Source organism: Lithobates pipiens, unplaced genomic scaffold, assembly GCF_037356315.1.
Source record: "Lithobates pipiens isolate NorthernLeopardFrog02 unplaced genomic scaffold, aLitPip1_a1.2 Scaffold_1, whole genome shotgun sequence".
NCBI classification, from domain to species: Eukaryota; Metazoa; Chordata; class Amphibia; order Anura; family Ranidae; genus Lithobates; species Lithobates pipiens.
Genome location: NW_027507685.1, coordinates 116,443,362 through 116,470,217, shown reverse-complemented (window position 1 = coordinate 116,470,217; position 26,856 = coordinate 116,443,362). Strand labels below are relative to the sequence as shown.

At 49.7% G+C, this 26,856-nt stretch overlaps 1 protein-coding gene across 1 annotated transcript in view; it reads right to left on the bottom strand.

The window, feature by feature from the left end:
• TAF1 (TATA-box binding protein associated factor 1) overlaps positions 1 to 26,856 on the bottom strand; it is an 87,604-nt gene that overhangs the window by 52,935 nt on the left and 7,813 nt on the right. Inside the window, 6 exon segments of the mRNA XM_077474397.1 lie at positions 4,873 to 5,040; positions 5,461 to 5,577; positions 5,657 to 5,861; positions 20,492 to 20,749; positions 23,827 to 24,045; positions 25,671 to 25,912. Of these exon segments, the coding sequence (XP_077330523.1) occupies positions 4,873 to 5,040; positions 5,461 to 5,577; positions 5,657 to 5,861; positions 20,492 to 20,749; positions 23,827 to 24,045; positions 25,671 to 25,912 (1,209 nt within the window).

Here is a 26,856-nt window from a genome sequence, read left to right as displayed (position 1 = left end):
GTCCTCCCGAGGAGGGGGACCTGTCCGTGTGTCCTCCCGAGGAGGGGGACCTGTCCGTGTGTCCTCCCGAGGAGGGGGACCTGTACATGTGTCCTCCCGAGGAGGAGGACCTTGTGAGCACTGCAGGATTTCAATCCATGGCGGTGTATTGTGTCACCAATGGTTTATTTGGTGACTGTGGTCCCAGCTGCCTTGAGATCCTTCACAAGCTCCTCCCGTGTAGTTCTGGGCTGATCCCTCACTTTTCTCATGACCATCCTCACCCCATGAGGAGAAATCTTCCATGGAGCTCCAGACCGAGGGCGATTGATGGTTATTTTGTATTTCTTCCATTTGTGAATAATCACTCCAACAGTTGTCTCCTTCTCACCAAGCTTCTTGCTGATGGTCTTGTAGGCCATTCCAGCCTTGTGCAGGTCTACAATCTTCTCCCAGACGTCTTCTGACAGCTCTTTGGTCTTCCCCATGATGGTGAGGTTTGAATGGAAGAAAGAGATTCTGTGGACAGGTGTCTTTTATACACATAACGACTTGTCGTTAGGAGAACCTTCTTACATTGACAGGACTAATCTGTGTACCACATGAGCACCTACTGTAGCCAGTCTGTGGGGGGCAGAATTATTGTTGGTTGGTAGGGGATCAAATACTTATTTTACTCCATTTATAACATTTGTATCATGTGATTTTTCTGGTTTTTGGTTGATCTTCTGTCTCCATCATATAAAATACACCTATGATAAAAATTATAGACCCTTTAAGTGGGCAAAACTTACACAATCTGCCGGTGAGACGATCTGTATTTCCCCCCCCCCTCTCTACATTTTATGTAAATGTCAGAGGTCATCCTACACTTAAATGGTCTTTAGCTACTTCTGATATGCCCAGAAGCCCCGACCCTGCCCCTTCTCCTCCTTCAGGCTTTGACTGAAATCAGCTCTTGTGTCCTGCATATAAAGTCACGCCCCTGCCCTTCCTCCATGCCTTTACTGAAATCAGCTCTCATGCCCTGCATATAAAGACACACCACTGCCCCTCCTCCAGTCTTTGACTGAATTTGTCTCTCATGCCCTGCATACGAAACCATGCCCCTATCCCTCCTTCAGGCTTTACTGAAATCCGCTCGTGTCCTGCATATAAAGCCACGCCCCTGCCCCCCTCCTTCAGGCTTTTACTGAAATCAGCTCTCATGCCTTCTGCAGAAATATAAGCCTGGGCTTTATGTGATATGAACAGTGCACGCTCCCCAATCAGAATCTCGGGGCAGCACTTCTAAGAGGAGTGATGGGCTTTTAGAAACACTAGAAAATGTTTTGAGCAAATAAAGCAAAAATCTTTATAGTTTCACTCCCTTGGATGTGCCTAAAAGAAAAACCGCTCCGAGGGTTTAATACTACTATAACCCATTGTATGCAATACAGTGTAAGGGTGCCGGGCGGGAGCAAGGCAATACACAGGGGGCAAAGAGAACATGTCCTGGGCACATCATTATGGTGTGTGTTAGAGCTGCACAATTAATCGCCAAGAATCGTTATCGCAAGCTGGACTAAAGTGTTTCCCATTCTTTCTATGCAAAGAATTCTCGGCTCTTCTGAAGCCCTCAAAAGAAAGGAAGAGAAAATTCGGGCAGTCTGCCGAGAATCAAAACATTCTTTATCAGTTGAACTTAAGTATAAACAATTTGTCAATGGAATAGACTTTGTGTGTAAGTGAAAAAAGTTTAACCACTTAAACACTAAACCTTTTTCTGACATTTGTTGGTCTCAAGTTAAAATCATTTTTTTGCGAACGAAGGTCACAGCCTCCCTACAGACATGCTACGCGCCTCTATATCTGTGATCCCTAAACCAGACAAGGACCCACTACTATGCGCCAGTTATAGGCCTATTTCACTTCTGAACTGTGATGTGAAACTATTCACTAAAATCCTTGCCTCTAGGATGAATGCCTTATTACCGCGCCTCATTGTACCAGACCAAGTCGGTTTTATCCAGACTAGAGATAACACCATTCGGACACTAAATATTATAGAAAAAGCAAAACAATCCCAGGTGCCCCTGCTGCTTCTATCCACAGACGCTGAGAAGGCCTTTGACAGGGTGGACTGGTCTTTTCTCCAGGAGACACTTAAATTTATAGGAATGCCAGATCCCATCTTGTCATGGATATCGGCCATCTATGATAATCCCACAGCAACAGTCAGAGTAAATGGATATGATTCCTGCCCTTTTCCTATCTCGAATGGCACCAGACAGGGCTGCCCCCTGTCCCCAATGCTATTCGTCCTTTCCCTGGAACCTTTTTTACACCATATCCGAGGCAATCAGTCCATTAGAGGCATTCAATCAGGAAAATCTCAACACAAAGTTGCTGCATATGCAGATGACCTTCTATTTTACATTTCTGAGCCCCTTACCTCCCTACCCTCCCTGTTACAAGAGATAAGGCGCTACGGCACCCTCTCTAATTTTAAAGTTAATCTACAAAAATCAGAAGCCCTGAATATTTCCATAGCAGACTCTACCATCTCCAATCTACGCCCCTTTTTCCCGTTCAAATGGGCTACTCACTCAATTAAATACCTGGGTACAAAAATTCCTGCAAATTTGCATGAGGTTTTTACCCTCAACTACAAGCCCCTTGTCTACGCTCACTGCTGACCTTAAAAAGTGGGACTCGCTGGCCCTTTCCTGGTTCGGCCATTGTAATGTACTGAAAATGAATACAATGCCCAGACTTCTGTACTTATTGCAGGCTCTGCCCATCAAGATACCTCAGACGTTCTTTCACGCTGTGCGCTCAATATTTATCAGATTCATCTGGCGCGGTAAACGCCCACGTCTTGGCAGAGCATTGCTACTACGACCAAAGACCAAGGGCGGACTCAGATTTCCGGATCCTGCTTTATATACTACACGGCAGCACATATGACCAGGGTGGTGGACTGGTGTCGGCACAGCAACTCGAAACTCTGGGTGTCGCTGGAACGAGAGGCGGCCCGTGCCCCACTCGAAGGTCTACCTTGGGCAGGGAAAACTTCTGCCACCCACTTGACTACTCATCCACTGATTGGACCGACTCTTATGGAACTGAAAAGGTTCTTCCGTCTATCTTCACTAAGAGATTTTCCATCCCCAATGACGCCACTTATCGGGCACCCGGACTTTACACCTGGCCTCACTGACCCATTTTTTCTCTCGCGGGCCCCGCAGGGACTCATGAGAGCCTCTTCGCTAGTGGGTTCTTCCGGATGGCTCACTGTGGAGAATTTGCTCGGTGGGCTCACCCCTTCCTCATTAGATCGCTGGAAGATTAACCAACTATCTCACTTCCTCGGCTCTCTGCCTAAACCAACCCATTTTAGCAGAAAGCTCCACCCTTTTGAGGAATCATGTTTGGGTGAGGGACCGATTCGGAGGTCCTTGTCAACCTCCTACAAATCCTTACTAGACCTTCACGCCACTGAAGACCCCCCATTCTTAGCAAAATGGGAGAGGGACCTGCAAGTCACCTTTACAGAACCCCAAAAGGATCGTATTCTCTTTTTCGCACAAAAATCTTCCCTATGCAGCAAATATCAAGAGACTACGTATAAAATAGTGACGCATTGGTACAGAACCCCTTCTGTGCTGGCTAAGATATTCCCTCTGCAAACTGACCGTTGCTGGCGGTGTGGCCTACACTCAGGCACCCTCTTACATATTTTCTGGGATTGCCCTGTGCTTCAAACTTTCTGGCAGCCAGTGCTCAAGCTCATACAGAAACTCACAGACATCTCCCTACATGATAACCCAGCTGCGGTCCTCCTCAACCTTACCCCCCTATCAAGGAAACGTTATCATAAATCCCTTCTCAAACATCTCCTTAATGCTGCACGGGCAAGCATCCCACCCCTATGGAAACAACAGTCTGCGCCAACGTTGGCCCAATGGTTCGCGAGAGTGAAGGATATTGAGCGAATGGAAGACATGACCTCTGCCTTGCGGGATAAGTCAGAGGAACATAAGTCCAGATGGTTCCACTGGGATCTCTTTCACTTCTCTGACGAGTTCCACCAATACGCTCTAGGACCCTCTACCTAGAATCCCCACCGCCTGTCCAGTACTATTGATCTTGACTCCCCGGGGGTGACCCCCCAACCTGTCTGTCTCCCCCCCCCCCCACCTCTTTTTAGCCCCTTTTTTTTTTTTCCCTCTCTCTCTTTCTTTCTTATCTTTCTCTTTCGTTTCCATCTCTCCTTTTTTCAATGAAAACACAAAAAGTGATGGGCACAGAAGCTTCTATCCACCCTGTATTAGACTTCAACTAGTGATATGGGCCAGACTACATGGCCTCATTCGCTTACCTGCTCTTATTTTGTATAGTTGATTTACTGGATAAGCTTACCATAGCCTATGTGCAGTGTTTATATGTAATGTGAAGTTGTCTTATTGCTGGTATCTGTGTCACATCTTTAAAATAAAGAATTAAAAAAAAAAAAATAATAATAATTTTTTTGCTAGAAAATTACTTGGGTCCCTCAAATATATATATATATATATATATATATATATATATATATATATATATATATATATATATATATATATATATATGCGATCTTTCAAATGCAATAAAAAAAAAAAAAAAAAAAAATTAAAACCTAACCAGTAAAGTTAGCCCATTGTTTGTATAACGTGAAAGATTTTATGTTGTGAGAATCGTGATCTTTTTATTCTAAGCAAAAACATTGTGGTCGTGCAGCTCGTGTGTGTGTGTGTGTGTGTGTATATGTATGTATATATATATATATATATATATATATATATATATATATATATATATATATATATATATATATAAAAATCATGCTTTGGTCTATAAAATATAACTAACCTAGGATAATATTTTCATCGTTGGGATCTAAGGTGAGGACCGGAGGGGCCAATAGTCTGTCCATAGCCTGATCATCCCAGATGATGTTGTCTTCCCATCGTCCATACACCAGCTCTTCATTGTCAATGGGGAAAATTGAAAACCACGGGCGGTCTTCTTCTACAGATACTGCGAAACAGAAATAAAATAATTTGTATTTAATTATTCACAGTTCTTCAAAATGACTTTTAGATTTCAAACTCTCAGAATCAGGGCCCTCCTAACCCTCTTGCGCTGAACTGCGTGGTAAGTGTATTGTCCCCCTTAACACTGTAAATCCTATATTACAATAATAATAATAATGACACCACAGGGGACGAAGTCCATGTGAAGGTTCTAGCTCTCTTTGTATGAGAAGCACCCGTCTGCCATACAATCCACAATGCCAATCCTATGGCAGTCTATAGAACTAGAGGCAAGTTCTAACACTGTACAGAGAAGATCAGAAAGGAAGACTCCAGAAATGAGTCGGTGGATGAGTTCTGGTTGGAATAGGGAGTCCCGGCTGGAATGGGGAGTCCAGGTGCTGCTCCTCTAGCTGTCACTTGCCTTGCTGCTCAGGAGGATGCTTCTCTTTCCCTTTAGAGGAGATGAGCACTGCGGATAAACTGGGTTTTGGCACAAGTGGTGTTGGGAGATTTAGCAGCGATCCGGTGCGATTCAGTCCTACACAAATGAGAGAATTAGAGGACGGTCCCGGCACACACTGGGCTCTGCTATGAAGGAGATGGAGGGTAGAAGGTACCTTGCTGGGCGTTGTACGCCATGGCGTTTCGGGTCATGCTGGAAGGAAGCCAGCCCGCCAAACTGGCTCTCTGCGTCTTGGTGACTTTGTGCTTCACGTCTTCTCCATTCCAGATGACATCATCCTCCCACTGAAGCTGTGTCACCATCAAGAAGTGTTCATCCTGAAACTGGCTGTCCACGCTTTCCTCGGGGGGCTCCTTTTTCTGAAAGGCATCGCAAACACAATTGGCAAAAATAAAACCAAACAAATAAACTCCATCATCAGCCAATAAGATCCGCCGTGTTCAGCACAGATTATTACTTAACCACTTCCTTACCATGCTGTAGACCACAGATGGGTACAGTGCAGCTCTATTGTTCTGGGAGGACAACCCTCCGGAACCACACCCCTCTGTGATCGCCATGTTCTTAGTATCATGGTAAAGAGCCAATCACAGCTCATCACAATGTAAACACACTTGCCGATTATCGGCATTTCTTTCCTCACACGCTATCACAGCATAAGGAGGGGAGAGCCGCTAACCAGCAATCCTGACAGAGGACATCTACACAGATAAATCAATGCCAACAATCAGTGCCGCCTCTCAGTCCCCCATCAGTGCCGCCTTTCAGTCCTCCATCAGCGCCGCCTACCAGTCCCCCATCAGCGCCGCCTACCAGTGCCCCATCAGCGCCGCCTACCAGTGCCCCATCAGCGCCGCCTACCAGTGCCCCATCAGCGCCGCCTACCAGTGCCCCATCAGCGCCGCCTACCAGTGCCCCATCAGCGCCGCCTACCAGTGCCCCATCAGCGCCGCCTACCAGTGCCCCATCAGCGCCGCCTACCAGTGCCCCATAAGCGCCGCCTACCAGTGCCCCATAAGCGCCGCCTACCAGTGCCCCATAAGCGCCGCCTACCAGTTCCCCATAAGCGCCGCCTACCAGTCCCCCATCAGCGGCGCCTACCAGTCCCCCATCAGCGGCGCCTACCAGTCCCCCATCAGTGCCGCCTACCGCGCCGCCTGCCAGTCCCCCATCAGCGCCGTCTACCAGTCCCCCATCAGCGCCGCCTACCAGAACCCCATCAGTGCCGCCTACCAGTCCCCCATCAGCGCCGCCTACCAGTCCCCCATCAGCGCCGCCTACCAGTCCCCCATCAGCGCCGCCTACCAGTCCCCCATCAGCGCCGCCTACCAGTCCCCCATCAGCGCCGCCTACCAGTCCCCCATCAGCGCCGCCTACCAGTCCCCCATCAGTGCCGCCTACCGCGCCGCCTGCCAGTCCCCCATCAGCGCCGTCTACCAGTCCCCCATCAGCGCCGCCTACCAGAACCCCATCAGTGCCGCCTACCAGTCCCCCATCAGCGCCGCCTACCAGTTCCCCATAAGCGCCGCCTACCAGTCCCCCATCAGCGCCGCCTACCAGTCCCCCATCAGCGCCGCCTACCAGTTCCCCATAAGCGCCGCCTACCAGTCCCCCATCAGCGCCGCCTACCAGTCCCCCATCAGTGCCGCCTACCGCGCCGCCTGCCAGTCCCCCATCAGCGCCGTCTACCAGTCCCCCATCAGCGCCGCCTACCAGAACCCCATCAGTGCCGCCTACCAGTCCCCCATCAGCGCCGCCTACCAGTCCCCCATCAGCGCCGCCTACCAGTTCCCCATAAGCGCCGCCTACCAGTCCCCCATCAGCGCCGCCTACCAGTCCCCCATCAGCGCCGCCTACCGCGCCGCCTGCCAGTCCCCCATCAGCGCCGTCTACCAGTCCCCCATCAGCGCCGCCTACCAGAACCCCATCAGTGCCGCCTACCAGTCCCCCATCAGCGCCGCCTACCAGTCCCCCATCAGCGCCGCCTACCAGTCCCCCATCAGCGCCGCCTACCAGTCCCCCATCAGTGCCGCCTACCGCGCCGCCTGCCAGTCCCCCATCAGCGCCGTCTACCAGTCCCCCATCAGCGCCGCCTACCAGAACCCCATCAGTGCCGCCTACCAGTCCCCCATCAGCGCCGCCTACCAGTCCCCCATCAGCGCCGCCTACCAGTCCCCCATCAGCGCCGCCTACCAGTCCCTCATCAGCGCCGCCTACCAGTCCCTCATCAGCGCCGCCTACCAGTCCCTCATCAGCGCCGCCTACCAGTCCCCCATCAGCGCCGCCTACCAGTCCCCCATCAGCGCCGCCTACCAGTCCCCCATCAGCGCCGCCTACCAGTCCCCCATCAGCGCCGCCTACCAGTCCCCCATCAGTGCCGCCTACCGCGCCGCCTGCCAGTCCCCCATCAGCGCCGTCTACCAGTCCCCCATCAGCGCCGCCTACCAGAACCCCATCAGTGCCGCCTACCAGTCCCCCATCAGCGCCGCCTACCAGTCCCCCATCAGCGCCGCCTACCAGTCCCTCATCAGCGCCGCCTACCAGTCCCTCATCAGCGCCGCCTACCAGTCCCCCATCAGCGCCGCCTACCAGTCCCCCATCAGCGCCGCCTACCAGTCCCCCATCAGCGCCGCCTACCAGTCCCCCATCAGCGCCGCCTACCAGTCCCCCATCAGCGCCGCCTACCAGTCCCCCATCAGCGCCGCCTACCAGTCCCCCATCAGCGCCGCCTACCAGTCCCCCATCAGCGCCGCCTACCAGTCCCCCATCAGCGCCGCCTACCAGTCCCCCATCAGCGCCGCCTACCAGTCCCCCATCAGCATCGCCTACCAGTGCCCCATCAGCATCGCCTACCAGTGCCCCATCAGAGCCACCTACCAGTCCCCATTAGTGTCGCCAATCAATGACGCCTATCAGTGCCGCCTATCAGTGAATGATAAAAATTGCTTATTTGAAGCATTTTCTAAAACATTTTCTCAAACATTTTCCATCTCCTTTTGTTTGTTTAGGAAAAATAGTAACCCCCCCAGAGGTGATTAATTACCACCAAAAGAAATCTCTATTTGTGGGGGGGGGGGGGAGATAAAAATGTCTTCTGTGTACAGTGTTACAGGACCGCGTAATTGTCATTCAAAGTGTGAGAGTGCTGAAAGCTGTCCTGGGCAGGGAGGGGGAGGGGAGTTCCCGGTTTACAAGTACCCACTGGATTAGAAGGGTCTAGAAATTCGGCTTATAAGCGCCCTCCCGCTCTTGGATGCTACAGGAAAGGTGGGTGAGACTTGGCAAGGCTTTCCCTTTAAAAGAGAAAAACTCACCTGCTGTGAGCACCAATAGTGGAATGCTGGTGTGTTTTGTCAGATTAGACGACCCCTCAGATTTTGTAATGGAAGTGACGTTCTGGCACCGCCATCTTGTTACACCCCGCACTCCTCCACAGTAAGGATACAGTGAGAAGGCGGCAAGCGGACATCTTGTTACACCCACCGGCGTCTTGCATTTCTCACTTATTTTTATCAGTAAACTCCGCTTATAGTGAAAGATGTTGAATTTTAAAAGCAGCGGCGAGCTGGCTGATCTCACGGTTTACTGATCTGACAGAACACGGCTGCTTTGGAAGATCAACCTCAAAACAGTCTTACAGGGGGGGCGTGGCTTAGCGATGGCAGAGTGAGGAAGCACAGCCTGAGCTCTGTGGGAGTTAGCCCAGAGAACAGCCCGCCAGCTTGCCAGAGAATGCCATAACTACATGCCAAGGGAGCACAAACACCCGCTAGACACGGGGGTACAGAGGGGTCCAGGAATCCCCATTACTTTCTCCGCCAACACAGCGCTTCTTCCCCCGCCGCATCGGCCAAGATGGCGCCTCCACGGGTCCCCCCTGCAAGTGCTGCCACGCACCATGGGAAAGGCTCATCAGTGGGTGCCGCTGCAGCAGGTAATCAGCCTTCCCAGAGTGATAGAGCACCCTCTCCGATCCTGTCGCCGGCCTCGCCAGACCTGGACTTGCAACCTAGCTCTGCCTACGGAGGGGGGGCAGCTAACAATGCAGGGGACGCCTTACGGGACATTGTGGCAGGTCTACCCACTAAACAAGACTTGCAGGAGATGGCGGCCTCAATGTTAGTGTGCTCTCCAGGGAATTACATGATTTGCGCCAACAAGTGGACACTGTGGAGAAGAGTCACTGTGTTGGAATCCTCCAGCTCCACCGCTGAAACCCGTATCACCTCCCTAGAGTCGGGGCAACAGGCCCTCCGTTGCCACCTAGTGGAGGTGCAGTTGTGGCACAATGGAGAAAACAGGAGGAACAACTTGCACCTCCGGGGCATCCCAGAGGCTACTATGGGATAGGACCTCCGCGCCACGGTAGTGGCCCTGCTACACCAGGTTCTGGGGAAGCCACCAGACTAGGTACTAGTGCTTGACAGAGTGCACCGGATCCCGGGACCCAGGGCGGCGCCAATGGCATCTCAGGACTCCGCAGCCGTGGTCCCACCACGTGATGTCCTGTGCAGAGTGCATTTTTTCACCGTGAAGGAGGAGATCCTGTGTCTGGCCTGGGAAAAGGGCCCTATTGATTTCGACGGTGCACTTATCCGCATTTATCCTGACATCTCCAGGCAAACGAGAGCCATGTGTGGTCTCATGCGCCCCCTTCTTGAAGTGATCCGTGAAGCTACCTACCGTTGGGGACATCCCTTTCACCTGACTGTGCGGAGTTCCATCTTCGCACCCCAGACCAACTAACGAACCTGTTTGACTTCCTCAACAAGCCTGCAGTCACTGTACCCAACTGGTTTGACTTTTTGCTATCTCAGGAGGCGCTTGGGCCACCTCTGCCCAGGCCACAGCAGGTCCGTCAATCCCGCTCTCGTGCCCCCAGGTGGGAAAACTTCAGACCTCACCCGATGTCATCAGAGGACTGATGTACCTCCCCGCCATAGGGGCTGGTAAGACACCCTGGCTGATACATCGACAGCTCCTTAACTGAACATTTTGTTATTTGTTCAAGTTTTTGTAGTAGATAGACTTAACTTGTGCGATCGGACTGGTCTTGCCCCAATAAGCACCCCAATACAATCTTACTACCGAAGATTACAGTTTATCCTACAGTCTAATGTTGGGTGGGGGGCACGGGAAAGGAATCTGGAGGAACAGTTCCGTTTACTCTGTTTGTGGGCGGTTGGGGGTTTGTGGGGGAGGCACTGGGCTTCAACAACTTTGGCTCTACTTAGTTGCAACATTTCTCCCCCCCCCCCCATCGTCAGCTGAGCCCCTCGGATATGCTACTACGCAGGTCCCCCCGTCCCCATCCATCGGGTTACCCACTGATGGGTCCTTTAGCTTCCCCACAGACAGCCCTAGGACCGTTGCCTCCTCGTCGCATCCTCACACACGGCTAAACCATCTGTAGTCTGCCCAGGGAGTGGAGACAGTGGCCGGCCCTATTTACCTGTGTTAGATCGGGGATCGGCCTGGCCAGGGTGTGTGGGAGCGGTGCCCCCCGCCATTTCAGGGTACATTGCCTTTTATTGCGGCCCCCTGTGTGTGCTGGCTTGGGCTCCGGGCCTCGGTGCTCAGGGTGGGGATGAAGTGGGCCCTAGGTTCGCTGTGGCCCGTGTGGGGCACCTGGGCTTCGGGGGGTCCGGACAGGCTACATGTGACCTGTGTGGAACGCCGCTGCCAGGGGACTGCGGCTATGGGCACCCAGTTCTAGTGCACTTGGTATTGTTTAACGTTAGATGATTTTAGTTATGTTCTGTAGATTTCCATGTTATACTGGCAATATGTGTTCTCTAGTAAAAGGTTCTCTGGAACCTGGCTGCATGCATCTCCACTAACATTGTGATTACTACTCACTGACTTATAGCTGGTTGGCTGTTAGGAAAGCAATTTAAACAAAGTATAAAATAAGTCTTGTCGCTTCATCCACCCCCCCCATTAGGGTAGGCTCCTGTGTGGACACCTCGAGTGCCCAGTAGGGGGACCTCGGAACTTATAGAACAGAAACCGTTCTCTCCTCCTCCCCTTCCTGCCCCTCTCCTCCTCTGTTGCAACCCTCCCCCGCTATCTCCCCCCCTCCCTCTTTTCTTTTTCTTCTCTCCCTCTTCATCTAGTGCTGCCTCATTATTTCAGCTCACTCTGCCTGTTGTGGGCCCCTGTTGGGGGGGGGTCCTCTGACTTAGGACCTATACACAAACTTATTGCTGGTCTAACTCACGCCAGAGGATACGATGGGTCTCCTTAAGGTCACCTCCCTCAATGTACGTGGCCTGAACACGCCTGAGCTCGCAGCTTCTGGCTGACCTGCGTAAGGGCAAAACCCAGGTGGCATACCTCCAGGAAACACACTTCCGTGCAGACAGCACACCAAAGTTGACCAACGGGGCTTTTCTGATGGCCTACCACAGTGTCTCTCCAATCTCCAAGTCAAAAGGGGCGAGTATCTTGATGGCAAAATCAGTACCTTGGTCGTTCGAGGCGCAGCGGACGGACACGCACGGCCGTTACCTTCTGCTAAAACGGAGGGTGTCTGGCGTGCAGGTCACCTTTGCCATTGTTTATTTCCCCAACACGGACCACCAGCAATTTCTGAGGAGGCTTCTCCCAGAACTCCTTGCGTTTTCGGAGGGGATGCTATGGACCCATCCCACCTTTCTTACTCGCGCTTAAAGCCGACCTCCATGCGTTACATTTGGTAGACCCATGGCGGTTGCTGCACACACAAGAACGTGACTATATGTTTTTCTCACAGGTGCACCAAATGTACTCCCGGCTGGATTACTTGCTGCTGTCGCACAAAGACTTGTCTACAGTGGTGTCCACCTCTATTGATGTCATATCATTTTCGGATCATCCCCCGGTCTACTTGACATTGCAGCTAGGACCGGAATCCGGACCCCCACTGTCATGGAAATTGAATGAAGCCCTACTCCAAACTGAGGAAACTTGCTCGGAGATCTTACGCACTCTACGTGAATGCTTCTCCATTAATGGGGGGTCAGTAGACAATACCATTGTGGTCTGGAAGGCCCACAAGGCGGTAGTCAGGGGTGCATTGATCCAAATAGAAGCCCGCCTTAAACGGGAGAGAACTCGTCGCCCAGAGGACCTCTTGGCTCAGATTTGAAGTCAGGAGTGCTCGCATAAGGCAAGTCTTGCTCAAGCCACTTTCCAGAACCTTCTTAAGGCCCGTGAGGAACTTTGTATACTCTTATGCCGCGTACACACGACCGGACTTTCTGACAGCAAAGGTCTGACGGAACGAGTCCGTCGGACAATTCGATCTTGTGTGGGCTCCATCGGACCTTTGCTTGCCAAAAATCCGGCGGACTTTAGGAATAGAACATGTTTTAAATTTTTCCACTGGAACTCCGCCAGACCGAGAAATCCGTTTGTGTGTATGCTGGTCCGACGGACAAAAACTGACGCTAGGGCAGCTATTGGCTACTGGCTATGAACTTCCTTATTCTAGTCCAGTCATACGTCATCACGTTCGAATCCGTCGGACTTTGGTGTGATTATGTGTGGCCAAGTCCATTCATTCGGAAAGTCCGTCGGAACTCCGCCAAAACTCAGTCGGAAAAACCGCCGGACCTAGTCCCTTGAAAAGTCCGGTCGTGTGTACGCGGCATTATACCAGAAAACGAAACAGAAACTGGCTTGGGCATGACGCTCCATGTACGAGTTCTCGAACAAGCCCGGATCACTGCTAGCCAGGACTTTGCTGGGCCCGCGCACAAAGACACATATCCCCCACATTCTGGCCTCGACTTGCCGGAAATTAAACGTTTCCTCTGACAAGGCATCAAAGTTCCGGTCCTACTATGAAGACCTTTACAACCAGGGCAAGCCTTCCCCCACTAGCCCCCTGACGGCAGACAATTTAACCCCGCAGTCATACGTAACTGCCTCGGGCATGCCTTCACTCCCTAGGGCAGCACAAGAAGAGTTAGAGGAGCCCATCACCGTAGCGGAACTGGGGGTGGCGCTGGCAGCCTTGAAACCCAAGAAAGCGCCTGGCCCGGATGGCCTAACCCCCACTTTTTTTTTTAAAACCTTCTTCGACATGCTGGCTCAACCTTTAGTCTCCGCTCTTAACTCCATCACAGAGGGGAATTCCTTCCCAGTAGACTCTTTGAGGGCGTACATCTCCCTCATCCCAAAACAGGGGAAAGCTTTGTTGCGATGCGGGAACTACCGTCCGATCGCGCTTCTAAATACAGACCTGAAACTTTTTGCCAGAATCATGGTTAACGAGCTACTCCCACATATCCCCAGCCTCATTCATAGAGACCAGACAGGATTTGTTCCGCAATGGGAGCCACGGGACAATACCATTCAAGTGCTCAACCTGATCCACGTGGCCAGGACCTTCAAACGGGCCCTTCTCCGATGCAGAGAAGGCATTTGACCGCATGGACTGGTCATTCATACGAGCTACCTTAGAACATATTGGGCTGCGATCATCCATGGTGAGTTGGATATTGTGCCTATATACAAACCCCACTGCGGCGGTCAAAGTTAATGAGACGAGATCAGACTTTTTCAGTATTCGCAATGGCACACATCAAGGCTGCCCCCTGCCCACGTTGATTTTCATCCTGTCCCTGGAGCCGCTCTTGTGCCACATAAGGGCAGATGCGGGCATTATTAGCCACTCTAAGCCCTCGGGAGACCACAAGGTGGGCGTTTTTGTGGACGACCTGATCTTTTTTGTAACGGAACCCCTGGTCTCCCTCTCTAACCTACTTCAGTCCCTGAAAGAATATGGTACCATTTCCTCCTTTCAAATTAACCTGACTAAATCCTCCATTCTTAACATAACGGTGGGCAATGATGTGGTGAAGCGACTGCGGTCAGCCTTTCCGCTGAGGTGGGCAACTGACCGCATTCGTTACCTGGGAGTAGACATCACCCCTGATCCTGCAGATCTATACTCTGCAAAATTTGTGCCAATGCTTGATCGCCTCAAGACAGACCTCCTGCACTGGCATACGCTCACACTGACATGGTTTGGGCCTTGCAATGCCCTTAAGATGACCCTATTGCCAAGGGTGCTGTACCTGATGCAGGCGCTACCCATCCGCTTACGCCCAGCCTTCTTCAAGCGCGTCGACGCCACGTTCCGGGCGTTTGTATGGTCTCATCGCAACCCACGCATTGGGCTGCAGCTCTTACACTTGGCAAAAAACAGTGGTGGGCTCAGCCTCCCAGACATAAAGGCTTACTACAGAGCGTTCCATCTCACTAGGATAGTGGACTGGCACTGCCATGCGGAAGCAAAGCATTGGGTGGTCATGGAGGGAGAGGACTCGGGTGACACAACCAGAAGCCGGCCTTGGATCACAGCACCCCTGCCAAGGGATTTGGTGAAACATCCCAAGCTGAGAGCTACCTTATCCGTGGCTAGGTAAACCTTCAAGTACTCCTCTGTGTCCCCAGTGCCCCCACCGATGATGCCAGTACTGGGCAACCCAGAGTTTATACCGGGCTTGCAGAGCCCCCACTTCCAACATCTAGCGGCAGGCACCAGGCAACGCCTGTGCGACTTCTTGGGGCCAGATGGTCGGCTCGCCCCAAGAGGCAGGGGCATTGGCGGCAGATCCCCCTCTGGACTTCTGGAGCGGTATACAGCTGCGGAACTTTTTACGCAGCTGTCTACGGAAACCGGGCATTTCCCGACAGCTCACAGAGCTAGAGCGCATCTGCCATCACAGGGAACCAGTGTGCCTTTGCCTTTCACTCCTCTACTCCTCCTTGACCCTACCAGCAGAGGGATCCACCCCCCCCATTCTTGGCCAAGTGGGAGCCGGAACTCGGTACTCACTTTACAGATGGCCAGAGGAAGAAAATCCTCCATTTTGCACAGAAGTCACCCATCGCCACCAGAGTCCAAGAGACCTGCTATAAGATAAAGACTCAATGGTACAGAGTACCCGCTATCCTACACCGCATCTTCCCGCAGGTGTTGGACCATTGCTGGCGGTGCGGCAATGCGGAGGGGACAATGTGGCATGTCTTTTGGTCCTGCCCTAAGCTTGCCCCCTTCTGGCGCAAGGTGACTAGCATGATTGGGCACCTAACTAATGTATCCCTGGAGGGTGACCCTGTGGCCTGTCTGCTCCACCTGACGGAACGACCCATTAAAAAAAATATAAGAACACCTTGACTGTTCAGCTTTTGAATGCGGCGAAGGCCTGCATTCCCCTGGGTTGGAGATCAGAGAACCCATGACCAAGTCCCTGTGGTTTGTTAAAGTGAACTAGTTAAGGGACATGGAGGACCTCACCGCCACCCTGCACAACAGGGAGGAGACCTTCCGTGAGACCTGGAGACCCTGGCAAAATTTCACATATACAGATACCTACCTCCAAGAGATGGCTCGAAACACCTGACCCATTGGGCCAGTCTAGCTCCCCCCCCCCCCCCCTCAACCGGGGTGAGGGTATCAATTTTACTTGCTCTACTTTCCTTCGCTTTCCTTTCTCATACTCTGCACTTACTGCACCACTAAATCCTGCCTGGTCACCTGACTTGTTCTCCCCTCTCCCTTTGCCCACTCCAACCCCCCCCCCCCCCCCCACTGGTTTCTCCTCTCCTTTTTCTCTCACTCCCAACTCCAAGCTCTTTTCCTATTGGTATAGCTTGGTTAATTACCCCCCCCCCCCTTTCCCTACACAGTATACCTCTGTCTCAGTAGCTTGTACCCATCCATGAGTACTTGACCAGAGAATGCACACACTCGTGAAACAAATGTATTATCATATGTCTCCTGTTTTGGGCCTATCAGTTAGTTGAATTACTATACTTCCCCCACTTCAACAAAAAAAATGTTTCCATGTTGTTGCATTGCATAACTTTGCATAAGCCATTGTCAGACTTGGGTCAGTAACAACTATGATTGAACAGCCTATGAGGCCCGACATGTTGTCAGCACTATTATGATGGAACTCTCTTTTACTGTGCCTTGATTAGGTTGTAGGTTGGGTTAATTTAAATGGTTGACTAAATATTGCAATGTAATCTGATTTTCTGACTTGACACATATTTTGTATCATTGTTGAATATGCTTATTGTTATGCACCTCCTTTTTGTTTTGACAGGTTTCCAAATACAGAATTTCATATATAAGTGGAAAAACAAGACTGCGGTGGGTGTAACAAGATGTCCACTTGCCGCCTTCTCACTGTATCCTTACTGTGGAGGAGTGCAGGGTTTAGCAAGACGGAAAGTCACTTCCGTTACAAAAAAAACGGAGGAAACACCAGTGTTCTGTCAAAATGGTCAATCCATCGAGATGTCCAATGACATCACTTCTGCGCCAGTAAGGAGATTTGGAGTTGCTGTTTTACCGTTGTTTTACCGGCGCTTTTAACAGCACCCCCCACTAGCAGCCCGAAGAAAGGAATAATAGCACCTGTGTAGCGCCACTGTCGAATCGCTTTGCAGGCACTTCGGCAGCGGTCCCCATTCATCTCAATGGGCGGGGGGCAGTGGAGATGAATGGGCACTGGTGCCAAGTGCCTGAAAAGCGCCTACAAAGTGCTTCAGCAGCGGCGCTACACGGGTGCTATTATCCCTTTCTTCGGGCCGCTAGTGGGGGGTGGGGTTAAAAGCGCCACTAAAATTACAGTAAAAAAGCAACTCTTCCACCACCGCTCCACAGATGCTGCCTGCAGGAATTTTTTTTTTGCAAATAACAATTTTATTGAATATCAAAAGTTTTTAACAGCAAAATGTTAGAGCAAAATAAAAATGTATACAGAAGGATTCCACTCGAGGTAAAAGCAAAACACAACGATCGTAGTCAGTGGCAATGCAGGCCGCGCCGAATAATACGATTATCCTCAGATAGGGATCAGTGCCACCTACAGGAAGTCATCACTAAAATGGGAGTGCAAAAGTATTCATCCCCCTTGGTTTTTTACCTATTTTGTTACATTACAGCCTTTAGTTCAATGTTTTTTTAATCTGAATTCTATGTGATGATCAGAACACAATAGTCTAAGTTGGTGAAGTAAAATTAGAAAAATATATACATAAAACTATTTTTCAGAATTAAAAAACGGATAATTGCCATGTGCGTATGTATTCACCCCCTTTGTTATGAAGCCCATAAAAAGCTCTGGTGCCACCAATTACCTTCAGAAGTCACATAATTAGAAATGAAATGATGTCCACCTGTGTGCAATCTAAGGCCGCGTACACACGGGCGGATTGTCTGCCCAACTAAGTTCGTCAGACAATCCGACAGACAATCCGTTCAAAATTTGCATGAACGGACTTGACCACACACGATGAGCAGACAGTCCGCTGAAAGCGTGCGTGATGACGTGTACAGCACGTACGACGGGACTAGAAAAACGACGTCCTATACACTGCAATGCAACCTTCGGCCGTGTAAATCCTTTCTGAGCATGCGCCATACTTAGTCCGTCCAACTTGCCTACACACGAGCGGACTGTCCGCTGAAACCAAGTTTGGACAGACAAAACCAAGTTTGAACGGACTGTCTTACGGAAATTCCGTAAGACTTTGTTCGTCAGATTGTCCGCTGAAAAAGTCCGCTGAAGCCCACACATGAGCGGATTGTCCGCTGAAACACGGTTCAGCGAACTAAGTTGGACAGACAATCCGCCCGTGTGTACGCGGCCTAAGTATCACATGATCTGTCATTACATATACACACCTTTGTGAAAGGCCCCATAGGCTCCAACACCTAAGCAAGAGGCACCACAAACCAAACACTGCCATGAAGACCAAGGAACTCTCCAAACAAGTAAGGGACAATGTTGTGGAGAAGTACAAGTCAGGGTTAGGTTATAAAAAAAAAATCTCCAAATCTTTGATCCCTAGGAGCACCATCAAATCTATCATAACCAAATGGAAAGAACACGGCACAACAGCAAACCTGCCAAGAGACGGGCGCACACCAAAACTCATGGAGCGGGCAAGGAGGGCATTAATCAGAGAGGAGCACAGAAACCTAAAGTAACCCCGGAGGAGCTGCAGAGTTCCACAGCAGAGACTGGAGTATCTGTACACAGGACAACAATAAGCCGTACGCTCCATAGAGTTGGGCTTTATGGCAGAGTGGCCAGAAGAAAGTCATAACTTTCACCAAAAAACAAAATGCCACGTTTTGAGTTTGTGAAAAGGCATGTGGGAGACTCCCAAAATGTGTGGAGGAAGGTGCTCTGCTCTGATGTATGGAGGAAGGTGATACGCTCCGATGTATGGAGGAAGGTGCTCTGCTCTGATGTATGGAGGAAGGTGCTCTGCTCTGATGTATGGAGGAAGGTGCTCTGGTCTGATGTAAGGAGGAAGGTGATCTGCGCTGATGTACGGAGGAAGGTGATCTGCTCTGGTGTACGGAGGAAGGTGATCTGCTCTGATGTACGGAGGAAGGTGATCTGCTCTGATGTACGGAGGAAGGTGATCTGCTCTGATGTACGGAGGAAGGTGATCTGCTCTGATGTACGGAGGAAGGTGATCTGCTCTGATGTACGGAGGAAGGTGATCTGCTCTGATGTATGGAGGAAGGTGATCTGCTCTGATGTACGGAGGAAGGTGATCTGCTCTGATGTACGGAGGAAGGTGATCTGCTCTGATGTACGGAGGAAGGCGATCTGCTCTGATGTACGGAGGAAGGTGCTCTGCTCTGATGTACGGAGGAAGGTGATCTGGTCTGATGTATGGAGGAAAGTGCTCTGGTCTGAGACTAAAATTAAACTTTTTGCCCATCAAAGAAAACGCCATGTCTGGTGCAAACCCAAAACATCACATCACCCATAGAACACCATCCCCACTGTGAAACATAGTGGTGGCAGCATTGTGCTGTGGGGAAGTTTTTCAGCAGTCGGGGCTGGGAAACTGGTCAGAGTTGAGGTAAAGATGGATGGTGCTAAATACAGGGATATTCTTGAGCAAAACCTGTAGCACTATGTGTGATTTGAGGCTAGGATCGAGGATCACCTTCCAGCAGGACAATGACCCCAAACACACTGCTAAAGCCACACTTGAATGGTTTAAGGGGAAACATGGAAATGTGTTGGAATGGCCTAGTCAAAGCCCAGACCTCAATCCAATAGAAAATCTGTGGTTAGACTAAGGCCCCTTTCACACTGGGGTGGTTTTCAGGCGCTACAGCGCTAAAAATAGCGCCTGTGTAGTCAGAGGGCTTTCACACTGGAACGGTGCACTAGCAGGACGGTGAAAAAAGTCCTGCTAGCTGCATCTTTGGAGCGGTGAAAGGAGAGGTGCATTCACTGCTCCTACCCATTGAAATCAATGGGGCAGCGCGGCTATACCGCCGGCAAAGCACCACTGCAGCGGCGCTTTGCGGGCAGTTTTAACCCTTTTTCGGCCGCTAGCAGGGGTTAAAGCCACCCCGCTAGCGGCCGCCACTAAAACGAAGGTAAAGCACCGCTAAAAATAGCAGCGCTTTACCACCGACGCCCACACTGCCCCAGTGTGAAAGGGGCCTCAAAGATTGCTGTTCACAAGCGCAGACCATCCAACTTGAAGGAGCTGGAGCAGTTTTACAAGGAGGAGGAATGGGCAGAAATCCCATTGGTAAGACGTGGCATGACTCAGAGACTTATCCAAAGAGATTTAGGGGGCACTACAAAGCATTGACTTTAGGGGGTGAATAGTTCTGAACAATGACTTTTTCTGTTATTTTCTCCTATTTGTTGTTTGCTTCACAATTAAAAAAAAAATCTTCTTAGTTGTGGGCGTGCTCTGTAAATTAATTAAAATTAAATTAAAATCCTCAAACAATCCCTTATTCCAGGTTGTGAGGCAACAAAACACGAAAAATTAAAAGGGGGTGAATACTTTTGCAAGGTACTGTAGATCCACATCTATCTATACCATGTGTATTATATGTATCCATACCATAGATCCACATCTATCTATACTATGTGTATTATATGTATCCATACCATAGATCCACATCAAACATCTGTACATATATCGCTATTACCTTTTCTGTCTCCATTTCCGTCTCCTTTTCTGTCTCCTTTTCTGCCACATCCATTTCCTCCTCCTCCTCCTCATTTTCATCCTTCAGCCTAAAACCGTAGTCGAACCCGCTGCCATCCTCCGACACACCCAGCATATCGTACCACAGCTGTGCCGGGCCGTAGCGCCATTCTGCGATCCTCGGCTTGGTGTCCGCCACCTTATCTGTGTCCCCGGTGGACTGAGAGAACTTGGACTCCACGGGAGCCATCATGGTGATCTGCAGGAAGGATTTATATCACACAGATCAACCTTGCCATCTTTACTGAAATAACATTTCCCTTCACCCACTCCATTTTATTTCTCAAATATTGCTTCCACATTTTTTATTTTATTTTTTTACACGTTGCAAACCAGCATATCCTTTATTCACTTGAAGACCCAGACTTTATGTTTACAAGTTTAAATCAGTATTTTTTTCTAGAAGGTTACTTGGAACCCCCAAACATTTAATATATAATATAATTTTATATATATATATATATATATATATATATATATATATATATATATATATATATATATATATATATATACACATACACACACACACACACACACACACACACACACACACACGGTATTTGCGCAGCAGTTTCTACAAATTTTTTATTTTTTGGAAAATGCACTTTAACCACTTTCAGCCCCGGACCATTTTGCTGGCTTAAGACAAGACCATTTTTTGCGATTCTGCACTGCGTCAGTATAACTGACAATTGCGTGGTCATGCGACGTGTCTCCCAAACAAATTGGCATCCTTTCTTTCCCCTCAAATAGAGCTTTCTTTTGGTGGTATTTGGTGGTATTTGATCATCAAATAGAGCGACAATTTAGGAAAAAAAAGCGCATTATTTTTTACTTTTTGCTATAATAAATATCCCTCAAAAACACACACACACATGCCGCTCGTACAGCGGGGGGACATCGCTGGATCCAAGGGAGAAGGTAAGTAAGCGTCCTCCTGGATCCAGCGATGTGGTCCCGAGTCTGGCTCGGGGTTACCGCTTTTGGTATAAAAATTCCACCCCGAGCCAGACTCGGGAATACCGTCAGGGGGGTTAAAAAAAAAAAAACTACAATAATAAATATTCTCCATAAGCAACACTTTAAAAATGTTTACAGGTTATCAGTTTAGAGTAACAGAGGAGGTCTAGTGTTAAAATGATCGATCTCGCTATAACGTTCGTGGCGATACCTCACATGTGAGGTGCGAACACCCTCTACATATGCGACTTACGTATTGTGCTGAGCACAGAGGGGTGGGGCGCTTTACATTTTTTTTTTTTACACTGTCCCTTTAACCACTTACCAACCAGTGCACGCCGATGTATGTCCTATTTTTGAAGAGGGATATCTCGGTAATGGCAGCAGCTGCTGCCACAACTGAGATATCCATCTCTACAGGCGTTGGTCATCTGTACGATAACGGTGGTCTCCGCGGCGGATTCGCCGCGAGATCACCGCTATCGGCGGCGGGAGAGGTGCCACCACCCCTCCCGCACCTTCCACCGCTTACCGGAGCAGTCGGTAGAGGCGGAGGCGATCGGGTCCTTCTGCTAGCTGGGTATGGAGACGAGTGAGGCTAAGATGGCCCCCCACTCGTCTCTATACCATAGGAGGGCGGAAGCGACGTCAAAACTTCACTTCCGCCCATACCTCTTAACCAATTGCCGACCAGCGCACGCCGATGTACGTCGGCAGAATGGCACGGGCAGGCAAATGGGCGTACCTGTACGTCCCACGCTGGTTGGGACCCCCGCGAGTCCGGTCACGGATTCGATCACCGCGGCCATACCCGCGATCATCTCACGGAGCGGCCGAATGAAGAAATGCCGTTGTAAACAGCATTTCTCCATTCTGCCTAGCAACTAGTGACGCTGATCTCTGCTCCATGTGATTGGAGCACAGATCAGTGTTCACTAAATTAAAGCCCAGCCCCCAACAGTTAGTAACACACCCCTAGGAACACTTAACCCCTACACTGCCACCCACTGGTTAACCCCTTCACTACCAGTGTCATTTACACAGGAATCACTGCATTTATATAGCAGTGATTGCGGTATAAATGACAATGGTCCCAAAAATGTGTCAAAAATGTCCGATATGACCGCCATAATGTCGCAGTCACAATAAAAATCGCTGATCGCCACCATTACTAGTAAAAAAAAAAAAAAATATTAATAAAAATGCCATAAAACTATCCCCTATTTTGTAAACGCTATAACTTTTGCGCAAATCAATCAATCCCTTTTTGCGATTTTTTTTACCAAAAATATGTAGAAGAATACGTATCGGCCTAAACTGAGGGAAAAAAATGTTTTTAGATATATTTTTGGGGGATATTTATTATAACAAAGTAAAAAATAATGCATTTTTTTCAAAATTGTCGCTCTATTTTTGTTTATAGCGCAAAAAAATAAAAACCGCAGAGGTGATCAAATACCACCAAAAGAAAGCTCTATTTGTTGGAAAAAAAAAGGACGTCAATTTTGTTTGGAAGCCACGTCGCACGACCGCGCAATTGTCAGTTAAAGCGACGCAGTGCCGAATCGCAAAAAGTAGTCTGGTCTTTGACCAGCAAAATGGTCCGGTCTGTAAGTGGTTAAAGGTATATTTTTTTTTAAATGTCATTTTTTTTTTTTTTTGCATTTTAGTCCAAATATGAGATCTGAGGACTTTTTGACCCCAGATCTCATATTTAAGAGGACCTGTCATGCTTTTTTCTATTACAAGGGATCTTTACATTCATTTTTTTTTTTTTTTTTTTTTTTAAAACAGTGTAAAAATAAATAAAATCGATTAAAATAAAAAAAAAGGTTTTTAAAAACACCCCGTCATGACGAGCTTGCGCACAGAAGCGAGCGCATACGTAAGTAGCGCCCGCATATGAAAACGGTGGTCAAACCACACAAAAAAACAATATAAAATGTTTTGGGGTTCTAAGTAATTTTCTAGCAAAAAAAAATGTTTTAAACATGTACACACCAAATCTGAAACAGAGGCCTGGTCCTTAAGTGGTTAAAAAAACAATTTTTTTATCACTTTTATTCCTATTACAAGGAATGAAAACATCCCGAGGGCAATGACGCCCGCATAGAGCAGGTACAAGGTACCATATGTGCCACCAGCTGCCTTGGCAGCACACTAATCCTGGGTGCAATGCCCACACAAGTCCTGGGTGAGGGTCGCCCCACCCCTCACACCAAGGTCCCCGTCCCTTCTATCAGGGACGGGGATGGTGTCACTGGTTGCAGGGTGGGAGGGGGTTTCCACCACACGGGATCCCGAGATCCTCACCTCATCATCGGACAGGCACTGCTCAGGGGGAGGGGGTGGTGCATATTCATACTCCCAGCAGGATTTCTTCTCTAGCACTGGCTCAGCTTCTTCTCCGTCTTCTTTGATCTGTGGCTCCTGCGTCTGCTCCCGATGCTTCTTCCTCCTCTTCCTGCGAGCGCTGCGCCAAACCGACAGCACGTTCTTACCGGGGCCAAACAGCCGAAGGAAGCGCAAGACCTGCCGAGAGATTCAACAATACGTTAAATACAGAACATGTGACCTGTGTCATGAAGGCCCCCCGGCACCAATGAAAGACATCATGAAGCCCCCCCCCACCCCCGGACCCGATAAAAGAAATCATGAAGCCCCCCACGGCCCCGATGAAAGAAATCATGAAGCCCCCCACGGCCCCGATGAAAGAAATCATGAAGCCCCCCACGGCCCCAATGAAAGAAATCATGAAGCCCCCCATGGCCCCGATGAAAGAAATCATGAAGGCCCCCCCGGCCCCGGTGCAAGAAATCATGAAGGCCCCCCAGCCCCGGTGCAAGAAATCATGAAGATCCCCCCCCCGCGGCCCCCATGCAAGAAATCATGAAGGCCCCCCCCCCGGCCCTGGTGCAAGAAATCATGAAGGCCCCCCCCCCCCGGCCCTGGTGCAAGAAATCATGAAGGCCCCCGTGCAAGAAATAATGAAGGCCCCCCCCTGGCCCCCGTGCAAGAAATCATGAAGCCCCCCCCGTGCAAGAAATCATGAAGGCCCCCCCCCCGGCCCCGTGCAAGAAATCATGAAGGCCCCCCCCCCCCTGGCCCCTGTGCCAGAAATCATTAAGGCCCCCCCTCCCCAGGGAAGGACACTGGCCCTGGGGGCCGGAATAAGGGATAGGGAGACAGCGGGAGGTGGGATGGGGAAATTAGGCAGCGCTGTGGGGGGAAGGGGAAGAAAACTGTGGCCCGGGGCAGGAATACAGGGATAGGGAGATGGTGGGAGGGGGAAAGTAGGAAACACTGTGGGGAGCAGGGAAGGACACTGGCCCCGGGGGCAGGAATACAGGGATAGGGAGGCAGCAGGAGGTGGGATGGGGAAAGTAGGCGGCGCTGTGGGGGGAGGGGCAGGACACTGTGACCCAGGCAGGTATACAGGGATAGGGAGGCAGCGGGAGGTGGGATGGGGAAAGTAGGCAGTGCTGTTGGGGGGTGGGGTTCAGGGAAGGGCACTGTGGCCCCAGGGGCAGGAATACAGGGATAGGGAGGCGGTGGGAGCGGCATGTGGAGGAATTGATGCCCTCCATTTCCCTCCTGCAGCTGCTGAATGGGAGGGAGAGGAGGAGAAGCTGAAAGCGACTGCATGGGCCGGGTTGCCATAGTGACCCCTATACGTACGCCCCTGACCTGTGTATATGGAGACATAGACGATATCCCAAGTCACTGACAGAGCGTTTAAGGCCACCCATAGACAGTTTGAATCTGGGCCCGTTCAGCAGGAACAATTTGGGTACATCCAGCCTGCTGGATTTTGCAAGCGATTATCGCTAGCGGTTGGTATAGCTGGGAGCAATAATCACGGTCTTCTCCTGGCTGCCCCCCAATGGGAGGGATTCCGATGTCAACGGTCTGTGGTTGCAGAAAGGGAATTTGCTCCACGTATGGCCGGCCTAACCCTTCCCCCGCTCCATTCAGAACATAATGCAGCACTAGAGCCCCCAGCGGTCCATCGCCAAGCCTGAACACAATGATGTGCGGAGGACCCCCCTGTGTAAGCTCTGACACGGAGCAGGGTGGAGGAGGAGGAGGAGGAGGAGGAGGAGGAGGAGGGAATGACCACAACTCTCCAGGGACAACCCTCCCGGAGCGGCTCGCACCTTTCCGGGTCTGAACTCGGGGAAAAGCTCGGTCACGTTGGGCAGTTGTTTGGTGGCGTCTCTCTGCATTATTCCAGCCAGAGGTAAGGTCAGCGTCCGCTCCTTGCCATCACCCTTCCCCCGTTCCTGAGGTCCGATCTCAGATTCCGAATCCGAAGAACTGCTGAAGTCCACCTTGTCTACATTGGCCGATGACGGGGCGATGATTGACGGCAATATGATTCCATCTCCGTCCTCAGAGGCTGAAAGAAAATGGTCCAGTATATCACAATCATTCAGACGGGTTTATACAGCTGTACACGAGGAGGAGGGGGGGGGGTCACATGTCAGTCTATTGAAGGACAGGTAAGTACTGCAGAGTTTTCCTCTATTTTCAGTCTATTGAAGGACAGGTAAGTACTGCAGTCTATTGAAGGACAGGCAAGTACTGCAGAGTTTTCCTCTGTTTTCAGTCTATTGAAGAACAGGTAAGTACTGCAGAGTTTGGCTTGTTTTCAGTCTATTGAAGGACAGGTAAGTACTGCAGAGTTTTCCTCTATTTTCAGTCTATTGAAGGACAGGTAAGTACTAGGGCTGCAACTAACGATTATTTTCATAATCGATTAGTTGGCCGATTATTGTTTTGATTAATCGGTTAATAACCTTAAAAAAAAATTGTGGTTTATAATTTAGTTAATATGTAAAGTTTAAAAAAAGCAATTCATTCCTAAATCTCTCTATACGTAGGGTAAATATAAATAACCAACTATATGGTTAGGGAGTAAAATCTTTAATCCACTCTGGAGAATAACAGACAGAAGAGATATGCTCTATATACTATTAGAGGTTGAATCTCGTAAATATAATCAGACTCTGATCAAATTTATTTATTTAAAGAAAAAAAAAGTTAAAGACTGTTTTGCAGATTTTTAAACAGAACTGTAATATTATATGCTGGCCATACAAAAGCAATGTCTTCCTTAAAAAAAAAAATAAAAAAAATTAAGAACTTTCTAATTGGGGTCAAATCAATGTTTATATTCAACCATAGTGACGGGAAAATTTAGAAATAGAAAACTTCTTGGTCAAAGATTTTCAGACAGTGTATGTGGTTTTCGTTCAGATTAAAAAACACAAATTGCGGCAAAAACGCACTACATTCTTTTCTGCAGCTTCTCCATTGAAGTATATTGAACCAAAAAAGCAC